Below are 22,079 nucleotides of genomic sequence, written 5' to 3' on the forward strand. Positions count from 1 at the left end.
GTGTGATGCGTCGTGTGAGTGATTAATTTGACAAGGACAGAAATATATTATTACAGCCTAGAACGAAAGAGACGTGTATAACTCTAACAGCTACAATGCCTGCTGACTAACTACTAACCTTATAATTTTCAACTACCCGCAGATTCGAATAATTTTCTGTTACGATTTTTTCAGGCCTTTGATTGGTTGAATCTGACAGGTGTGAATTTAAACGGAAATTTATTGAAATGTTTTAGCCAATCACAGGATAGGAGTTCTCGCTGTCAACTAATCAAAAATTCAAATTCGCAGGGATTTTGATTGGCTCAAAGTGACATTCTTGTCAGTAAGTATGTTGGAATTTTAGCCAATCACAAGATAGGACTTCTATTGGTCAAGATAGATACTGAGTGACTCGAACACCCCCTAGCGTTTATGCGCTCCTGGTACTTGAAATCGGCAAACAGACATTTTTGCTGTTTCCTACTTTCTATTTGCATTGAATATTTGTTATGCCGCTCACTGGAAGCGAATAAAAATTGTAAGGCGTTCTTCAACAGCTAATTTTCCCGGACTTGTCGTAAAAACCGACAGAGTGATTGGGTCCTTTCTAACATGATGGACATAAAGATGGACTGAATGAATACCTGTCACTGTATGTCATCTTCGTGGTTCAGTAGTTGAGCATTGGGCTCTCGACACGGATGTCCCGGGTTCGAATCCCGATGGCAACATAATATCACAAAATTTACAGGCTGATCACGCTATTCTCGTAAGATACTCCGTGCTTCGGCAGGCACGTTAAGCCGTTAGTCCCGGTTACTACTTGCTGATGTTTGATGCCTTTGGCGGCTCAATAGTAACCTGGAGACCAGGGTTGATGAGGTTGAGTAAAGGAAGAATTCGGGGCGGTTCAAACCCCGGTACCGGACCTGCACCAAATTTATTTTAAGAGCAGTTTTCACTAACACAGTTGTTTCGACCATTATTTATTGTTTCATTTCATTTCATTATAGGCGCCGATGTTGGTCTAACAGAAAGCTCGGTGAGGCGTGAGTACTTAGTTCATCTTGCGATGGATGTACCTCTGGCTACCCCAATCGGGATAGTCGTGAGCTAATGTTGTTATCGGCGATCGACTTGTAGGGGAAAAATAGAACGTACTGCTCACAATAGTGCTATTGGTTGGTGATATTGGTTTTCGAGTACTAGGAATGCATAACTCAATAGGAACTTCAGCGACCCAAGAAACCAGATGATTGTGTGATTAGTTTGACAAGGACAGATATATTAGTATATAGCCTAGCGCGAAAGGGACAAGTATTGTTCTAACGGCTGGTCTGTCAAACAACTTGACCGCCTGACTAACATATTTAAAAGTACCCTCATAAAAATTCTAACCTGTGATTAAATTTGACAAGGACAGAAAGATCAGTATACAGGTTAGCGCGAAAGAGAAGTGTATTGTTTTGTTAGCTGTATTCTGACGAACTACCTCAAGCTTACGTACTACCCTCAGTTAGTATATTTGACAAATCTTCTGACGTTTAGGAATTTTCTCGGGCCTTGATTGGTTGAAAATGACAAGTGACAATTAAATTTATTTTAGCCAATCACAGAAAAGGATTCTGTCGAGATAGAATTGTGCCCTTGCAGTCCATGTTTTCCTGGTACTTTGAAGAGTATTCTTCGAATATAGGAAGTGAAATTACCGTGAACGCAAGTCAGATTCTTTTTGCATACATTTGATCGCCCGAATAATGTCCTACTAACACTAGTTTATAAGTCGTTTGTATAATACTAACATTCTATATGGACTTTGTCCGAAATAAACGATTTTATTATTATTATTATTTAGCTAGAACAGTAATGTCGCTAATTTACGTAATACCTAACTAGATACGTAAGTAATTGAGTTTGGTGTGTCCGTGCTCGCGTTCGTTAAGTCTCCCATATAATACCAGCGCCGCGGCCCGTGCTAAGCATTATGCTGAGTGAGATCCTTTTTTTATTTTGTGCGCTTCCATTGTGTATTTAATGTCTGTAATTATTTGTGTTTTTTTTTTTTTTATTTCTGTAATTTAAGTTTGTAAATGTGGTGTCCAATATGGAAATAAATATTTTCTTTCTTTCTATACTTGGAAAAAGACAAAACGGGAGATTTTGGATTATTTTTGCGTTAACGGTGTTAAAATACACCTTGATACAGCAAAATACTTACGATATTTTTTGCTCTGGTTTCTTCGTACGGTCACGAGTACTAATATGTATACGTTAAGAAACCATGTCACATTAACTTTTTAAAACCATAAAGTCTCATTAAATGTCAAATATGATAGTGCGACAGGGCTCTAAAGCGGGTATATGATGCTCATGACTGTACATACATACATAACATCACGCCTATTTCCCGTTGGGGTAGGCAGAGACAACGGAATTCCACTTGCTACGATCCTGACACACCACCTTCGCTTCCTCCACTCCCATCAAAGTCTTCACCCACGCTCGCCGGTTTATAGTACTCTTGACCTGGTGTTATAAAATATCCTAGATCTGATCGCGGTATATACGCCTATGTACTTCCTCTATATGTGTGTTGGCTGCAAATTGTCTTCTTACAATACAATACAAATACACTTTATTGCACCAAAATAAAAAGAAATAATTACAAAAAGACTCTTAACTAAGTACATGGGAAATAGCGGCCTTATCGCTTAAAGCGATTTCTTCCAGACAGCCACAAGGTGAGGAAAAACGTAAAAAAAAATTGAAAGCAATCAAAAAATCTAATAATCTTCCTATAAATCAATTAATAAGTAAATGATAACACAAAATATGATACAACTTCTTTATTTATACTCTTAAATAATAACACAATATTGAAAATACACTGCTTCTCATCCTCGGTGACAAAAAAATCAATCTCATTTTACATTTCGGCTTATTTTCGAATTTTATTCATGAATTAAGTAACAATGAGCACGACGATTGACTGCTTCCAAAGGGAACTTTCGTTTTGACGTTTCGTAAAAAGTATCTCATTTTTGGTTGTCAAGGAGCCTATTTTAGTTTGCCAGCTGTTAAACTAGTGCCTTCCTTCACTAACAATATGTGCAAGAAAGCCTTTCATCTCATAATGACAACTTCGCAAAATGCCAACCACTCGCAAAATGCCAACTTCTCAGAATGCTAACTTCTCAAAATGACAACTATCAATATATCGATTTTTTTGATGATGAAAGTAAGTGGCTGGAGGCTGGAACTTTGAAGATGAAACAGATAAAGCTAGTTTTGCTGTTGGTGGTTGCCAAATAGACAACATTGTGGTTTTTTAAACCCCCAGACAGGGAATACAAAAAGTGGAAAAGTGTGGGAAAGTGGAGAGACAACAGAGGCTTGTAAGAGAGAATATCATTTTGATAAACAAATCGAATAATAACTTGAAACCTACAAATTTGACGGAATATACAACATAATAACATATAAGTCCTAGGTTATCATTAGCGTCTGTCGGTTTTGCCGACACCTCGTTTGCCAGAAAAATATAAACTTGATGTAATATACAAGATAATAAAATAACAGTAAGAGCCAGTGGGTTATCATTATCGTCTGTCGGTTTTGCCGACACCTCGCTTGCCAGCGAACAGATGTTTGGGCATCTTGGTTCCGATGAAGCGATCCGCCTCTCCTTTGAGGCCCATCTTCTTGGTCTTCTTCGAGATGGCCACGTGCGCCATGTCCTTGACTTTCTTTCGCATCTGTGAAAGGAGATAGGGAATTTAAGGTCAGATATTTTTTTTTCGTGCTTTATTGTATCTTTGCTGTAAATGGCATTAAGTACTTGACATAACAGCTTACATAATAAGAAATTAATTATATATTTTTTTTCTTTTTTTAATTATATATTTTTTTAATAATAAGTATAATTTTCTTTTTAATATCCTCGTAAGGCCCGGATTTCCAGACACAATAGTTAAACAATGGGATTTGGATTTTAAAAGGCATTTGGGCCTTACGACCATATACCATTTCTTTATTATTATTATTTTTGTATTTTGTACGCCAGCAAGCAGGCCGAACACATCACAACATTGTTATTTGAATTATTTTACCACCTTTTTTGTATTCTATGTGTTTTCGCAAATAAATTGATTTGATATACCTCCCTCTGCTGGGCACAGGCCTCCTCTCAATCAGCCACGAGGGGTATGAATTATGAAGATAACCAAAAAGAAAAGATTATGTAAATTGAATTAAAAGAAAGATGATTCCTTGCTTTAGAAGGCCTTTGGTCCCAGTTACTAGCTGTAAAACACCTCCACCAACCCGCAGTGGAGCAGCGTGGTGGAGTATGCTCCATACCTCCAGTAGTGGAACGTATATAGGCTATCCAAGTAGAAGGTGAATAGTTATCATTATGTACACGGTGTTAGTGACGTAACGAATACTGAGGTGGATAAGTCAGACCATGATTTAATAATTAATGATTTAATAATTAATGATTTAATGATTTTTTTTTAATAAGTTAGTTATGTTTTTGCAATGGGAAATTCTGGCTCTGGTGATTTCGAATTGTTTGGTCTGATGAGGACCGATCACATTGGATCGCCATCGTGGTGAAAGGATCGGCCAGTCTGCGTTACCGACTAAACCGTCCGCAGACTGTTACCAGGGTGCGCCGGGCGCGAGAAAACTTCAATGCGCCGCTCGGGGAGGCTCCTTCCATTCTACTTGATATTAACTCAGAATCATGGTCTGAATTATCCACCTCTGTATTCTTTACGTTGTACGTTTGCATGCTAATAATAATTAGCAGGATAGAGATGTTGTAACACTGCTTTATACCATATTGTGACTCTGTACCTACATATCCTAAGCGAATAAATAATTTCTGATTTCTTATGTTTTTACGATGTTACTATATATTTGTCCTTGCAATGGGTAATGCACATCATGCGTTGTATCAACACGCGTGCGACCTTATTGCAAGACTGCTGTCGGCCGCGAGTTGACTGAACAGAGTATAGATAGACTCTACACAGCTTCGATCGGGCCATGTCCGTGCGGGATTCGAACCTGGTACCTCCGAAATGGCAGGCGGATTGACTACCAGCTGGGCTAGGTGGTGTATCCTAATAACGCTTATAAAGTTGCTCTCTTTAATTCTACATACATTTTACCAAAAATAAATCTATTGAATTTTATGTCAGTATCCACGACTGAATGCAATAGTGTAATTAAATTAGTGATAATTATTAGATTTTTTCCTAAAGTAATGTTTTTTTTTACAATTATTCTCGAAATCACTATATCGGGGCGGGGTCGCCCCGCACACCCGCACAGTCCCCGCGGCGTCTTAGTCTTAGTGTCGCACGAGTCCGCATCGACCGCGTTTATCGATTATAATCTCGCTCACATAATTTATTACTATTGTGTTTTAAAAATGGCTACGGTTGCATCTTCGTCGCGTGTTCAAGCAAAAAAACCAATAATTCACTCTCAAGCTCGAGAACTAGCTAGAAAAGTGTTAGAAAATTGTGACATTGAACGGAAAAATAATTGTTACAAATTTTCTGTCAATCGGACATTAGACAGGGCTTATTATAAAAGTCGGAGATACCAGTGACGAAGATTCTTTAAGTTTTTGTCGCTACAAAAACTTAAAGAATCTTCGTCACTGGTCAATATTTATTCATCTGAATCATCTAACGTATCGCTATACGTTAGATGATTCAGATGAATAAATATTAACTTAAATGAAAACGTGGTATTATTTTATTCACATTTTGTTACATACATAATAAAAATATATCGATATTGAAAACGTCACGTCACTAGAGAATTGCCATGTCGACCTGTCGTCTACAGTAGTATGTTGTGACATACAATGTTTGACGAGCTCGGTGGCGCAGCGGTAAACGCGGTCTGCGATTGTTGTAGTTAAGCAACTTTCGCAAAGGCCGGTCATAGGATGGGTGGCCACAAAAAAAAAGTTTTCATCTCGAGCTCCTCCGTGCTTCGGAAGGCACGTTAAGCCGTTGGTCCCGGCTGCATTAGCAGTCGTTAATAACCATCAATCCGCACTGGGCCCGCGTGGTGGTTTAAGGCCCGTTCTCCCTATCCATCCATAGGGAAGACCCGTGCCCCAGCAGTGGGGACGTTAATGGGCTGATGATGATGATGATGATGATGACATACAGTAATAATAATATTGAATAAAGATATGATTAAATTTGAGTGTATACTGACAGCAACATCCTTGACGCCCTGCTCGTCGCGGGCGGGGCGGCTGACGGAGCGGCCGCGGGACACGTCCAGCCGCGCCTTCTTGGCGACCGGGCCTGATGCTGCAGCGGAGGCCGAGCGGCCCCGGGACACGGAGCGCGTGAAGTGGGCCTCCTTCGTCTCCGACATGTCCACGCCTGGAGGGAGTAGCCGAAATAACACAAATAAATACAGGTGACTCAGGTTCGTTCTTGGAGCAAAGGTTGGCCATTGCTATTCAGCGCGGTAATGCGGCGACCGTTATGGGCACCCTTGCACCGGGAACGGTCAGGGGCAGGTTATTTATGGACTAAGTTTTTTTTAATAATTTTATTGATAAATTGTATATTTAGTATTAAGATTCGACTATTTAACAGCCTCCGTGGTGTAGTTGTTAGAGCGTTAGGCTCACGACCTGGAGGTCCGGGTTCGATTCCCGATGGGGACATTGTCGAAATCACTTTGTGAGACTATCCTTTGTTTGGTAAGGACTTTTCAGGCTTGAATCACCTGATTGTCCGAAAAAGTAAGATGATTCCGTGCTTCGGAGGGCACGTTAAGCCGTTGGTCCCGGCTATTGGCCGTAAAAACACCTCCACCAACCCGCAGTGGAGCAGCGTGGTGGAGTATGCTCCATACCCCCTCCGGTTGATTGAGGGGAGGCCTGTGCCCAGCAGTGGGACGTATATAGGCAGTTTATGTTTATGTACAAGGAAGTAAAAACATTTTGTATGGAGACTGTCAACGTGTTAAATTGATGATGATGACTGTTGCGATGGAAAATTGGCATGTCACGTGAAAAAAGCTCACCAAGTTTCTCCATTTCGTCCCTGAGCTTGCCGGTGGAGCGGTCCCTGGCGCGGGCGCGGCTGGTGCGCGGCATCACGGGCTTGGTGGACTGCTTGGTGAGGCGGGACTCGTCCTTGAGGATCGCCTTCTTGTTGCTGTGGGGGAGGTCACGTTATTTGCATTATTAATTTTATAGAACATATACGGGTGTTAGTGACATCGTAACGAAAACTTTGAGGGATGATTCAGACCATGATTCTGAGTTGATATCAAGTGGGATTTTCCGTCGCAAAAGTATAAAAATGAAAATAATTTTAAATTTAAGAATAATACTAAATTTTTTATGACTTTAGCGGCAAGAATGTGCTGCCGCCAAAGGATGTTTTCGTGGTACCGAACTGAGCATAGTACCCCGCTAGCCACAAGTTGGTAGTGTGACTAGGGATCGACGGTCCAACAGTGTTGTGTTGGAAGTTGTAATACGCGTCGTGCTGTGTAAACTTCGATATCGCGTTTCACGACCGCTTGAAGACTGCATTATTGAATGTGGCGCCATCTGTTGCATGTGGGCGGAACTAGGTGGCCAACTAGTTGGGTCCGCTACATGACTTTTAAAGGAAAGGGACGGGTAATCGACAAGCATAAAAATTATGGAACACATGTCAATTTTAAGCACAAATCTAAAACAACCGTCTAAAAATTTTACATTGGCCAATAACCCGACAGAATTAAGTTGACAGCATACGTCAAACGGTTTGCATACCAGCAAGATACCTTTTTGATTCGCCCGGGTTATTCATTCATTTACTAAAATTAAGAGCTGTCAATCATCCGTCCCTTTCCTTTTCGGCGGGTAAGAAAATGACAGGTATAACTTAAAGTAAAATTAGGAGGTGTCTGCAGGAATCGGGACCAATATAATAATTACCTATTGTATGACAGAATATGACTGAATGTGCTGAGCCATAATATTTACTTCCTCCACTATGTATGACCACAATTTACTACAAAAAAAAAAACACATTTCATTTCATAATATAAATAGCCTATATCGCCCTGGGAACAGGCCTCCCTTCAGTCAACCGGAAGGGGTACGGAGCATATAGCTAAAATATATTTTTTTAATTTTATACTCTCAACCCCGCGTATACTAGTATGAAGTTACAATTATTTAACATAAAAAAGTAAAAAAAAAAAACAAACAAAAAAAACTTTTTTTTTAATTTTCATTTTGTAGTCTGCCTCGCACTGCCTACCCCAACGGGAAATAGACGTGAATTTATACTATATGTACTTTTTAAATTTACCATAACAGCCTTTTATAACTTTATCCCCAAAGGGGGTAACCAGAGGTATAATGTAAATACCCACTGCTCGCCAGTTATGTTTAAGTTCCACGCTTTAGAAAAAAAAAAACTTGGATGAAAAAAAAAAGAATGTCCTTGCAATGGGTAATGCACATCATGCGTTGTATCAACACGCGTGCGACCTTATTGCAAGACTGCTGTCGGCCGCGAGTTGACTGAACAGAGTATAGAGACTCTACACAGCTTCGATCGGGCCATGTCCGCGCGGGATTCGAACCTGGTACCTCCGAAGTGGCAGGCGGGTTCACTACCAACTGGGCTAGGTGGTGTACCCTAATAACGCTTAAAATGTTGTTCTCTTCAATTCTAATTACGTTTTAACAAAAAGAGCGTTCAGTAAAAAAAAGGAAAAAAAACGTATGAAGTGTCCGGGGCGTGGTCATACCGTATCTGCCTGGCCAGCTCGCGGATCTCCCTCATGGTGTTGTCCAGCTCGATCTTGGGCGCGGCGTACATGCCGCTCTCCTCGCGGAGCTCTTCCTCCTTCTCCAACTCCGCCAGTTTCTGGTGGATGTGAATCATCATCAATCAATTTAAGAAAGACACGGCCTTCGCGGTCCAGTGGTTCAGCGTTGTGCTCACGATCCGGAGGTCCCGGTGGGGATAAATCACAAAAATCACTTTGTGATCCCTAGTTTGGTTAGGACATTACAGGCTGATCACCTGATTGTCCAAAAAAGTAAAAAAATCCGTGCTTCGGAAGGCACGTTAAGCCGTTGGTCTCGGTTGCTACTTACTGATGTAAGTACGTAGTCGTTACATGAGTCATGCCAGGGGCTTATGGCGGCTCAGTAATAAACCCTGACACCAGGGTTGGTGGGGTTGGTAATTCACCTCACAATCCACATGATAGAAGAAGAATTTAAGAGCCACGCTCTTGTCGGTGCAGCATTTTCCATGCTACTTTTAGGGAAAAATAGGGCAGTGGTTTCCCTCTTGCCTTCCGCCCCGCAGTAGAGTGAATGTGAAGATGTTGAGTAAATTATTTTGTCCAACATTCCGTATTCTGATATAATATAAATAGCCCATATATGATGGGCACAGGCCTCCCCTCAATCAACCGGAGGGGGTATGGAGCATACTCCACCACGCCGCTCTGCTGCAGGTTGGTAGAGGTGTTTTTTTACGGTTAAGAGCCGGGACGAACGGTTTTAACGTGCCTTCCGAAGCACGTGAGTCAAGCCTGCAATGTCCTTGCCAAACAAACGACAGTCTCACAAAGTGATTTCGACAATGTACCCATCGGGAATCGAACCCGGACCTCCACATGGTGAGCCCAACTCTAACCACGGAGGCTGTTGATTCTGATATTAATAAATTGGAAAGATATAGCGAGGAATAGACCAATATCTATTTTTATAACATTTTATATAGTTTCAATGCATTTCCGTGGTGTCTACCTACGTCATATTTCTAGCGTTATCCCGTTTCTCACGGGGTCCACTTACCTAACCTGACGAATTGACAGGTTCAGTTTTTTAACAGAAGCGACTGTCTGTCTGACCTTCCAACCCGCGAAGGGAAAACCAGCCCAATACAGGTTAGGTCACATGCATATCTCGGATATATGGGTTTCCTCACGATGTTTTTCTTCACCACTGAGCACTTGATAATCATTTATAATCGAAATATGAATTCCAAAAATAAATTCGACAATCGGTTTAAGCCTATGCTGGGATTCAAACCTGCGACCTCAAGCGTTCTTCCAACTGGGCCTCTGCCGACCTTAACAGGAAATAGGTGTAATTATGTATGGACTGATGATGATGATGTATGTATATTGTACAATACTCACGTCGAAGATATCCGGATCGATGTAGTCGGCGATGTTGTGTCCCTCCCAGAACTCAGGGATGGGGTCGTGGCGCTCCTCCTCCGGAATCTCGGAGTAGTTCTTCTGGAGATCTGGAATCGTGTGGGAAATTATGATTACGAGTTAAATAGATTGTTTGGGTCACCTGACACGTTTCTGTGATTGTGAGTGTGATTGTTTTAGTGGAAATAAGATATGATATTGTTGTCTTTCTTTTTCTGTGTGGCGTCCTTTCATAATAAACTATTTCTATTCTATTCTGTGTTCGTGGGGGTGGTAGACATATAGAATAGTACTACAAGGCTGTAATACAAGTATTTATATACTTAGTCAGCTATGGTACCTACCTATTTATACCTGTGTCCAAGATAATAATAATAATAATAATAAAGATCTTTTTATTTGTTCTCCACAATGTACATAAATGGGTTTCACAAAATAATGCACAATTGAAGGGTATGTACGAGTGGAGACTGGCGCCTGAGATAAGCAACTCAGAATCATGGTCTGAATCATCCCCCTCAGTATTCGTTACGATGTCACTGACACCCTGTAAAATATAATATACCTCTGTCTACCCCTCAGTGGTTGAGCATTGTGCTCATGATCCGGAGGTCCCGGGTTCGATTCTCGGTGGGGACAAATCACAAAAATCACTTTGTTATCCATAGTTTGGTTAGGTCATTACAGGCTGATCACCTGATTGTCTGAAAGTAAGATGATCCGTGCTTCGGAAGGCACGTTAAGCCGTCGGTCCCGGTTGTTACTGATGTAAGTACGTAGTCGTTACATGAGTCATGTCAGAGGCCTATGGCGGGTCAGTAATAACCCTGACACCAGGGTTGATGGGGTTGGTAATCCACCTCACAATCCACACAATAGAAGTCATACCAAGCACGTAATCGTCCCCAGCCTCGAGCTCGATTTCTCTCTCCAGCTTCCTCTTGCGGCTGGCGCGGTCCAGCTTGGCCTGCGCCGCGGGCGGGATGACGGGCGGCCGCGCCTTGGCGTCGCGCGGGGCGGGCAGCGACACGTGCAGCCGGTTGAGGATACCGTCCACCTGGAATATTACGACTCAATTAGTTCGGTTACCGTATCCGCGGTTGCCTCTATCCGGGTTGTAGCTGAAAATCAGCGATTTTCTCTAAAGGGCAAAAACTTGCGCTGAGCTATGACCGTTTTGCGCTGCTGCAGCACACATACATACCTGGCGTGTGTTAAACATTTTGTATGTGGTGTGTATTTTTGTTGATTTGTATTGTATGCATGTGTGTCTGTAGACCAAATAAATCATTTATCTATCTATCTATGAGATCGATCGATCGACATTATTTCACTACCATTTTTGTATTCTGTGTTCTCGCAAATAAATTGATTTGATTTGAAGTTCGTATCTCAGCGTAGGCCTTAACCAATTATTGTCGAATTTATTTTCGAATTCTAGCTTGGATCATAAATGATTATCACGTGCTCAGCGGTGAAGGAAAACATCGCGAGGAAACCCACACTCCCGAGAAATGCATTTCGGAGATATGTGACCTAACCTGGATTGGGCTGGTTTGTGTAAATGTGTGTGTGTGTGTGTGTTGTGTGTAGTGTAAGTGTGTGTTGTGTGTGTGGGTGTAGTGTAAGTGTGTGTTGTGTGTGTGTGTGTGTATGTGTGTAGTAGACATTTAAATTATCAATTTTATTTTATTTAACTATATCCATGTTATAATTTAAATAACTAAAAATGTAGACCAAATGTTAAATGCTGACCATCTGCAAACTGTAATACCATTTTTATTGCGAATGAATTATTATGAATTAGTGTAAGTGTGTGTCTGCGTGTGTGTGTATGTTACCTACTGAATAAAGATATTTTTAAAATTTGAATTCAATGTCACCTTCTTCGTCCTCATCTTCTCGGTGACCCTGTGCCCCAGCAGCCGCTCGCAGGCCTCCATCTTGACCTCCTGCACGCCCGCCTCCGTCACGGTGGAGCAGCGCATCACCGGGACCGTCGTCAGTTCAGAGTTCGAGTCCGCGCTGGGCACAAACGTTATAAACATTAATTAGGAATAAATATCACAACAGCATTCTTCTTCTACACTTCTACACTATTGTTAATGCAAATAAAAAAAAAAAAAAATATTATTATTATTTCTTCTTATCATGTGGGTTGTGAGGTGAATGACCAACCTCATCAACCCTGTCAGGGTTATTATTGAGCCGTCAAAGGCCCCAGACATGGCTCGACGATTACTCACTTACATTTATTTTATTTATTTATCTAATAATTACAACTATAAGTTACCATACAGGCATATGCCCAAGGCGGTAACTTAGACACATAACTTACATCAGTAAATAGTAACCGGGACCAACGGTTTAGCGTGCCTTCCGAAGCATGGATCATCTTACTTTCGGACAATCAGGTGATCAGCCTGTAATGTCTTAACGAAACTAGGGATCACAAAGTGATTTTTGTGATATGTCCCCACCGGGATTCGAACCCGGGCCTCCGGATCGTGAGTCCAACGTTCAACAACTGGGCCATGGAGGCCGTTAATCTGCATTGTCTGTTACGATATACTCATTTGTATGAATATTTTTTGTTTAGGTTGGTGCTGGGGATGGAACCTGCGACCTCACAGTGCGATAGCATTTTATTTATTTTTTCTACTCCTCTACTTTAATCTGGCATTTAAATAACCAAAAAGTCTAATATAAGTACATACATAATTAAACTCTTTGAAAAAGTGTACGCTCTATGGCCTATAAAAGCATTGTTTACAAAGTGTAACTGTACTATAATGTCGCCAAAAAAGCATTGTTGTTGTTTTTTTTTTTTTTGACCTGGAAACTGGCACCTTTACTTTGTTTGGTGCCATAGATATACTATAAAAAAAAAGTATACATTTGCCGCCATTTTCCCGCGCGTTGGAAAATAAATTGGAAAATTTTTGTGTTTCGTTTAAAATTACGTCGTCGTAGAAAAAGTATTGTATGCAACGTTGTATAACTAGGTCAAAAAATGCTCGTGGCGTCTCTTATTGCGATGTTCGCCAAGGCTCACATCGCAACTCACGCCACTCGCATTTTTTGACCCTTCTTATACAACTGTTGCATAAAATACTATTATTTATTTCAAATCGGGAAACAAACAGCTTAAATAACAATTTAAAAAATGCAAATAGTTTGTACATTAGCCAATGAAGTCTCCACTTATAACTAATACATGCATCACTGAGAAGTAGACAGAAGCAATAAATAAATTAAGTAAGCAAGCAATACAAAAATAGAAAGAAAAGTTGATGCTACATCTGTTCCAACGTTTTGAGGGCAGATACAAATTTATTGTGCTTAAGATGAAATATGTCAATGCTATTGTATTTATCATTATATTTGCTACAAGTTCTAAATATAAAACGGTGCTTTAGGTAATTCCGTTCTGCAAAAAGGAATAGCAAAAGTGTCAGAATTGGGACGAAGTCTAACGCTGCGACACTTAAACAAAATTTTGTTAACAAAGTAAGTAGAATCAATCGCATTTTTTTAATATTTTGTATAGAAACACTTGATCACGATGTTCTCTCCGACTTTCCAAAGAGAGGATAGTGCTTAAATCAAGGTTTTTAAATCTGTATTTTATTCTTCCAATAGCAATAAATACAGGGTGCTAGTGACATCGTAACGAAAAGTTTGGGGGATGATTCGAATCATTATTCTAAGTAGGTATCAAGTAGAATTTTCCGTCAGAAAATTAATGGTTTTTAAATTATTTTCAATTCTTCAACCCTTGTGGTGGAAATTCATGAGCTGAATCATCCCCCTCAGTAATCGGTACGATGTCACTAACACCCTGTATATTTGACTTTGACTCACTTGACGAGGTTCCCCTTGGCGCAGACGGCTTCTAGGTCCTCAATCAGCTTTCTCTTGGCGGGAGGCAGCTCCTCAGGGGTTATTACGTCCATCTTGTTCATCACCACGATTAGTGGTTTGTTGGAGAACAGCGGCTTAATGCTTTCGAACAGGGATATCTGGGAAAGAAATAGAGAGGGTAGTTACTAAAAAAAAATCGAATACATTTTTTTTTAAATTTCTTTTCGCGTTTTATTGTAAGCCACAAGCCTTGTGGCGTCTATGTGTGGAAGCGCTCTTAAAGTTTTAAGAGTTAAGGGTAAGATTCCAAAATTGTAAATCTTCTACTATCGTGTGGGTTTTGAGGTGAATTACCAACCTCATCAAGCCTGGTGTTAGGGTTATTTTTGAACTAAAGCTAAGCTGAGCTAAAGGCCCCTGACATGGCTCATATAACGATTACTCACTTACATCAGTAAGTAGTAACCGGGACAAACGGCTTCACGTGCCTACCGAACCACGGATCATTTTACTTTCGGACAATCGGGTGATCAGCCTGTAATGTCCTAATCAAACTAGGGATTACAAAGTGATTTTTTATGATATGTCCCCACCGGTATTCGAACTCGGGGCGTCGGGACGCTCAACCACTGGACCACAGAGGCCGTTATTTTTCCCTGAAAAGTAGCATGAAGAATGCTACACCGACAAGAGCGTGACTCTTAAATTAGTGACGACTACCGTACATCATGAAGGCAAATCTAAATGTTGCATTTTCCCCTCTTGAAAGAAAAAAATAAATGTTTATTATACCTATAGGGACACCACAGAACAGATAAAAAACAAAACACGGAATAACACAAATAAAATTGTTGTTCAAAATTCTAGATTAAGTTAATTAAATTCATCTTTTTTGGGGTTATGTATACGTTTTTACAATAAAATACCAGGTAATATTTTAAATTTGTCAGAGAATAAATTTAAAGCTCACGTGAAGCTTACTTTATGTAAAAAAGCCTATTATAAGATTAATGATTACCTAAATGATAAAAATGTCTGGTATTGAATGTGTTCCTCTAGTTATTAAATAACTTGTAATGTACCCTCATTTATTTAAAAGATGTGTTGCTGTTGCAGTTTCTTGTCATTTCTTCTCCTCAGCCATAACACGTTGCGAAATGACGTAAATTCAAAAATGTTACATTGACCTTCAACAAGTTTATCCATGATAATTAGGTTGAATAAGTGATTCTGATTCTGATTCACACAACTTCCACAAGAGAGTACAGTCATGAGCAATATAATGTACCCACTTTAGGACTCTGTCGCACTAACATATTTGACATTTAGTGAGACTTACAGTTCAATTTGTCAAAAAAGTTAATGTGACATGGTACCAAAGTGTATACATAGTAATGCTCGTGACCGTATATATAAAAAGACAGTAAACATTAAGGCAAATTGCAATTGAGTGTATGGACTGGTCAACTATGGTGGTGTCTTTTATTGGGAACATTATTATCAGTACCTGGTCCTCGATGCTGTGCCCGCACTGCTCGGAGGGGTCCAGGAAGTAGAGCACAGCGGCGCGCAGGTGCGCAAGCGCAGTGACGGCCTGCATCTCGATCACGTTGCGCTGCTCCAGCGGGTGGTCCAGGATGCCGGGCGTGTCTATCACCTGGGGGGGGGGGGGGGGATTAGCTTTAAATATAAACCCCGTTAATATAACATATAACAGAGTAATCCATGGTACAAGAAAACAAGGTATGTGCTGAAAAGTGACACTTAACATTTCAAGGTAAGGTTAGGTTAATCCCACTTGCTCAGAATAGCATACTCAGAATTATGGTCTGAATCATCCCCATGAGTATTCGTTACGATGTCACTAACACCCTGTATATATGTCCTTGCAATGGGTAATGCACATCATGCGTCGTATCAACACGCGTGCGACCTTATTGCAAGACTGCTGTCGGCCGCGAGTTGACTGAACAGAGTATAGAGACTCTACACAGCTTCGATCGGGCCATAATTCCTCAAAATATTTCCAGGTCTGCCCAGCCCGTTAGGGGTCATAGGCGTGAGTTTACTAACCTGCCATCTCAGATATTTGTAGTCTGTGTGTCCGACGTATAAACTCTTTGTTGTGAATGCGTATGGCTGAACTTCTACGTCGGCGCGAGTGATCTGAAATAAAATGAGTGCTATTGAAATAGACATCTTCATCATTCTGCAGTACGATCTACTCTGAATCGGCGTGCGCGTATGAAACAATTTACTACTATATTGAACATCAGCGCTCAAAAAGTGGGACGCAAAGTTACTGTTAATATAGCGACGTTGACAGTACTACACCTCAGTGCGCGATTAGGCGCCGAACTGGCAACACGGAGAAGTGCGTGGTAAAAAAAATTATATATTTTTCAATATTGGCTTACTAAGTTAGCGCTTTTTGAACGTTAAAAAATTAAATTACATATTGGCCCCGATTCCTGCAGACACCGCCTAATTTTATTTTAAGTTATATCCATCATTTTCATATCCGTCGCAAAGGAAAGGGAAGGATGATTCACAGCTCTTAATTTTAGGAAGAATGAGTAAATGAATGAATAACCCGGGCGAATCAAAAGGTACGTCGCTGGTATGCAATCCGCTTGACGTGCTGTCTACTTAACTGTGTCGGGTTATTGACGGATGTAAAATTTTTAGACGGTTGGTTTAGATTTGTGCTTAAAATTGACGTGTGTTCCATAAATTTTATGCTTGTCGATTACCCGTCCCTTTCCTTTTCGGCGGATAAGAAAATGACAGATATAACTTAAAATAAAATTAAATGGTATTTACAGTAATTAGCACCATTATGTAACTAGCTGTAAAACTACTACCACATCGGAATCTGTAACGCTGAGGGAAAGACGTGGCCAGAAAACCTCCCAGCACAGGGCCCTAGTTCTACTGTTTGCAAAAATAGCAGCTCAAAGCGAAAAAAGAAAGATGGAACATCATATTTCTAATAAGTAATGACATTGCGCATGTTATCACAGTATAAACATTTTAATTTTCGCAGTAAAACCCACCAAAATTATTATTTTAGTTTAAAATACACTAAAACAAATACTCCCGGTCAATCCGAGTGGCAGTATAACCCGACCGCGTTACGAAGCACCAAACGCTAATATACGTAATAAGACGATGCGTACTTTCTTAATTTGACACGATTTTATTGAATGTATATACCGCTGTGTACGAATGTATAGCTAAACAAGCGCCAAGTTTTCGCCGCATTTTTGTATTAAACGCTGTATCTACGGTAGTGGTAAATCAATAACTACATAAGTACATACTTTAATTAAAAGACATAATAATGGGTTCTTACCGCGTTTAAAGTAGGGACATGAGACTCCCGTAAGAACCCGTTATTATGTGTTTTATTTATGATAATAACCGCATAAACTTAAAACAATGTAACTACATGGGATTAACTGTCTGAGAACTGATATTAGGCAGCTAAATTACTCAATTGTATACCAATATTTTATGTTTATTTATATCTAACGTCTAGGGCCCTGTGCCGAGGTTTTTCTTGCAGCTTCTTTTCCCCGGCTATACAGGTTGTGAGAAGCTGCAGTAGTTTTAGGCGGATGAGACGTTCGTTATGTAAAATTGACGATTCAAAGTGTAACTATGTTACCTATTGAATAAAGATATTTTTGAATTTGACATACCTTGTTGATGAAGCTGGACTTGCCGACGTTGGGGAATCCACAGATGATAATGGTTCGTGTGTAAGGGTCGATGGATGGCAGACGGGACAGATGTTGGCGCACCTGACGGTCAAAGAATAAAGAATAAAGAACGTACAGAACGGTAACTAAGATAAAGGTAACATTCATGATGCGAGATGTTTCATCTGTTTTCCTCTGGTTGTACAGGTGACTGGATTCATCTACACTGTCATATTTTAATAAGAATAAATTTATTGCAAGTAACAATTTACATTTGCTATAAGAACTAGGTAAAGATGAGGAGCTCGGTGGCGCAGCGGTTAACGCGCTCGGTCTGCGATTGTTGAAGTTAGGCAACTTTCGCAAAGGCCAGTCATAGGACCACAAAAAAAAAAGTTTTCATCTCGAGCTCCTCCGTGCTTCGGAAGGCACGTTAAGCCGTTGGTCCCGGCTGCATTAGCAGTCGTTAATAACCATCAATCCGCACTGGGCTCGCGTGATGGTTTAAGGCCCGATCTCCCTATCCATCCAAAGGGAAGGCCCGTGCCCCAGCAGTGGGGACGTTAATGGCGCCATCCAGCGCTGGTTTTCAGTCATTTCCTCTTCCTGGGATATTGTGCGGAAGTAATTGTCAACGAGGGCTAGAGGACATTAAATAGAAATATACAGCAGCTTTAGGTAAAAAAAAAAACAATATAATTGTATTGTTACAACTGTCAAGTAGCCAATTCCGTGGTCTCTGCCTACCCCAACGGGAAATAGGCGTGATGTTATGCACGTATAGAATAACTAGCTTTTGCCCGCGACTTCGTCCGCGTGGCGTGTTATAAAAGAGAGATCTTTGTGTGTGTGGGAATGCATAACAAATTTCAAGCATCTAACTAATGCAGTTTAGATTTTTTCATACATTTTTATTCCCGCTCACTCCCATTTTTCAAAATACAGCCATAACTAAACTTTATATTTACTAAGGTATGCATGCATGCTAGATTGAAAACATCTATCTTACGCGGTTTCGATTTTGTCATACAAATATTTTTTCCCGCTAACTCCCGTTTCCGTAGGAATTTTGCAATATCCTGTTGCAATTAAGCTTTAAGTTAACTAAGGTACCTGCATGCCAAATTTCAAGCGTCTAACTTAAATGGGTTTAGATTTTTCATACAAAAGAATTTTCCCGCTAATTCCCGTTCCCGTGGGAATTCCGGGAATTCCTTTCTTAGTGCACCTCTACGGTACCTAAGCTACGTCCCTTCCAAATTTCAAGTGCCTATGTTTAGCCGTTAAGGCTGTGCGTTGATATGTCAGTCAGTCAGTTTCTCCTTTTATATATTTAGATGTATTTGTCCTTGCAATGGGTAATGCACATCATGCGTTGTATCAACACGCGTGCGACCTTATTGCAAGACTGCTGTCGGCCGCGAGTTGACTGAACAGAGTATAGAGACTCTACACAGCTTCGATCGGGCCATGTCCGCGCGGGATTCGAACCTGGTACCTCTGAAGTGGCAGGCGGATTCACTACCAACTGGGCTAGGTGGTGTATCCTAATAATGTTAAAATGTTACTCTCTTTAATTCTAGATACATTTTGTACATTGAGTCATTATAGTTTATATAGCGTAGCAATTAACATACATACATAAACTCACGCCTATTTCCCCACGGGGGTAAGCAGAGACTGGTATGTATATAATTTCTATTTTTTTTATATTTTTTTTTGTATTCCATATTCTCTGCTTACCCTGGTGGGAAATTTGCGTTAGTTTATGTATGTATGTAATTTCTATTTTTTTGAAACCTTCTATTTTATTGGCAGTCAGCTTTTCTGGGTTAAGTTCTTAGAACAAAAAATTATTATGATCACCTGTTCCAGATATGTGAGGTTGGCAGCCTGACGCTTCATGATAGTCGCCATGCGTCCGAGAGCAGCTCGCTTCAGTTGCTTACAGCGGTACAGTGAGTCTCCGTACTTCAGTAAGCGGACATAGTCCTTCGCTACACTGAAAGGTTATGTTATATTAAGGTTCTCAGATTATAGATAGATAGATAGATATAGCCTTTATTATGAACTTATTGTAACAATTTTTTTTTAGCTTTTTTTTTGTTTATAACTTCATAAATTACACATAGATTGTTTTACAAACATCGCTAAACCTAAATAGGTTTGTCTCGATGCCTTCTTCAGCTTATATTTTTTTTTTTTATTCTTATTTTTAACGAGGCTTTGAACACCCTGTGTGATCATGCCAGCCTCATAGGTGCTTTCGTGTACCTATCCCTTAGACAAGGGATTGGTCAACCAGATAGTATAAACTAAAAGCCTTATTTGATAGTGGCTCTGCCAACCAGCAATTGACTTCTCCGTTGCCAAGAGAAATCACACCTTGAGAGCGAAAAACCTTTCTTCTCACGTCTATATTCCGGGCACATTCCAACAAAACGTGGTAAAGGTCATCGACCATATGACAGACATGGCACAGAGGTGAAGGTTTAATACCCATTAAATGATAAAACTTATTTGTTGGGATGTGTCCGGAACGAAGCCTGAGAGCTGAAATCAATAGCTTCCTACTGAGGTTGGCATTCTCAAACCAAGGAGTCCATAGCGGACTTGCCTGGATGGTCCTGTACCAGACTCCAACACCCCTTATACTTAATATTAAAAAAATATATATATACATGTTGTAATTAACAGTTAATGACGTAAGAGTGAGAGAAAAAGGGGGAAAATAGAGGGAGAGCAGAGAAATTTGTAAATAGAAAGATAGGGATAACTCCATATCCTTTTGTGGGATGTGGAAATGTGAAAAGATGGATTAAGACGGCCATAAGGTGGCATATTAGCAGACCAGGCAATCAATCATGTTGTTCAAGACAGACAGTATCCCTTATTTATTATATATATTTTTTTTTAAATAAAAGAAAAATCTTAAGGGAAAGAGAATGTTTTAGTACATTAACTCTTTATTCATAATTGTCTTCAGTACAATTGAAATGTAACTACCAACAATTTTTTTTTATTTTTTTACTGTTTTTTTCTGCAGTACCTTGACATTGGCAGAATCATCGTTTCTAAACGATGCAGCCATAAATATTAAAAAATGAAGTGAAGTGGCGTTGTGGCAGACCTCGAAAGAGATGGCGTGACGACTTGGACGCTTGCCGGAGGGACTGGCCGGAATACGCACAGGACCGCGAAAAATGGAAAGAGGAAGGGGAGGCCTTTGCCCAGCAGTGGGATCTTGTAGGCTAGATTAGATTAGATTAGTTTAGAAGTGAAGTGAAACTTACTTGTCAATAAGATGTCTGGCGGTGTTGAGTTGACCGAGACCAAGCTTGTAGTGATCCTTGTCATACAAAACGTTCATCAAGTCTGCGTAGAACGGATGCACATCATCTAGTTTTGGGAATTCCTGAAAATATTAAGACAGTTATAGCGGTAGGGTAGCTCGGTGAGGTGTGGGTATTAGTTCATCTTGCGGTGAATGTACCTCTGCCTACCCTAGTTGGCAAATAAGCACATTATTGCACAACTTGGATACACATAACTGTTTTTACAAACTATGGCAAAGGTCACATATCTGCACATTTACGCAGACCTCAAAAGTTATTTTTAAATAAAAAAAACATGTTCAAACCTGTATAATCCTAGAAAGTCGGTCATGGAAGTTCTGTTGTGTGTATTTCACTTTCCTTATATAAAACCCACGTATCCGAGATATCTTGTAGTGCTTGTGGACTACTGTGGGTGTTTTCCTTTGCGTTTTAGACAGTATTATGTCTATAAAGTCCTGTAAATCAAAAGAAATACACAGTTTTGAGGTTACTTCTAAAACTTATGGAAAAAATAATGTGAATTTAAATGATGTATGCAGGATTTTCACACGTACCTTGGCCGTGGGGACCACAGCGATTTTCTTGAAGTTGTACAAACTCATTTTGGCTTATTTTGTTATTATTTTATAGCAAAAATAATTCGACGTGTGTACATTACGTACAACACGTGTTTAAAAAGAAAGAAATGGCAAAATTTGTGTGTTGTGTTCGTAATCTGTTTCTCAGTGAATTCTCACTCTGTTTATGTTTACCAAAGTTTACAATGACATCAAGTAATGCATATTAAATACGTTATTCTAGAATATATACTTCAAAACTGATAAATAATTTAATGAACTAAAAATGTCGCAATATAGTGCGTACAACGTTTTATATTTTTTAAGATTAGTAGAAATGTCCACGGTTTAAATAGATAGATATATAGATTAGATATAGGATTCAAAACGTGCTTTCAATG

The 22,079-nt window shown here is 40.0% G+C and overlaps 1 protein-coding gene and 4 non-coding genes across 5 annotated transcripts; all 5 read right to left on the reverse strand.

Annotated features, from left to right (window-relative positions):
• Positions 1-2,813: 2,813 nt before the first annotated feature.
• On the reverse strand, positions 2,814-21,826 carry LOC126378380 (nucleolar GTP-binding protein 1). Its single transcript, XM_050026691.1, has 15 exons — positions 21,676-21,826; positions 21,424-21,576; positions 21,077-21,198; positions 19,650-19,785; positions 17,784-17,885; positions 16,153-16,245; positions 15,587-15,736; positions 14,080-14,237; positions 12,099-12,240; positions 11,104-11,272; positions 10,195-10,304; positions 8,785-8,903; positions 7,054-7,187; positions 6,229-6,401; positions 2,814-3,737 (listed from the first exon to the last, which is right to left on the reverse strand). Exons 1-15 carry the CDS (start codon positions 21,721-21,723, stop codon positions 3,582-3,584), a joined length of 1,965 nt encoding a protein of 654 aa, XP_049882648.1. The 5' UTR covers positions 21,724-21,826; the 3' UTR covers positions 2,814-3,581.
• LOC126378607 (small nucleolar RNA SNORA16B/SNORA16A family) lies at positions 4,904-5,038 on the reverse strand. Its single transcript, XR_007568130.1, has one exon. It is a non-coding gene; the product is annotated as a small nucleolar RNA SNORA16B/SNORA16A family (small nucleolar RNA).
• LOC126378606 (small nucleolar RNA SNORA16B/SNORA16A family) lies at positions 8,467-8,599 on the reverse strand. The gene has a single exon (XR_007568129.1). It is a non-coding gene; the product is annotated as a small nucleolar RNA SNORA16B/SNORA16A family (small nucleolar RNA).
• Positions 15,958-16,090, reverse strand: LOC126378605 (small nucleolar RNA SNORA16B/SNORA16A family). Its single transcript, XR_007568128.1, has one exon. It is a non-coding gene; the product is annotated as a small nucleolar RNA SNORA16B/SNORA16A family (small nucleolar RNA).
• Positions 19,125-19,257, reverse strand: LOC126378612 (small nucleolar RNA SNORA16B/SNORA16A family). The gene has a single exon (XR_007568134.1). It is a non-coding gene; the product is annotated as a small nucleolar RNA SNORA16B/SNORA16A family (small nucleolar RNA).
• Positions 21,827-22,079: the final 253 nt, after the last annotated feature.

Source organism: Pectinophora gossypiella, chromosome 26 (genome assembly GCF_024362695.1).
Source record: "Pectinophora gossypiella chromosome 26, ilPecGoss1.1, whole genome shotgun sequence".
NCBI classification, from domain to species: domain Eukaryota; kingdom Metazoa; phylum Arthropoda; class Insecta; order Lepidoptera; family Gelechiidae; genus Pectinophora; species Pectinophora gossypiella.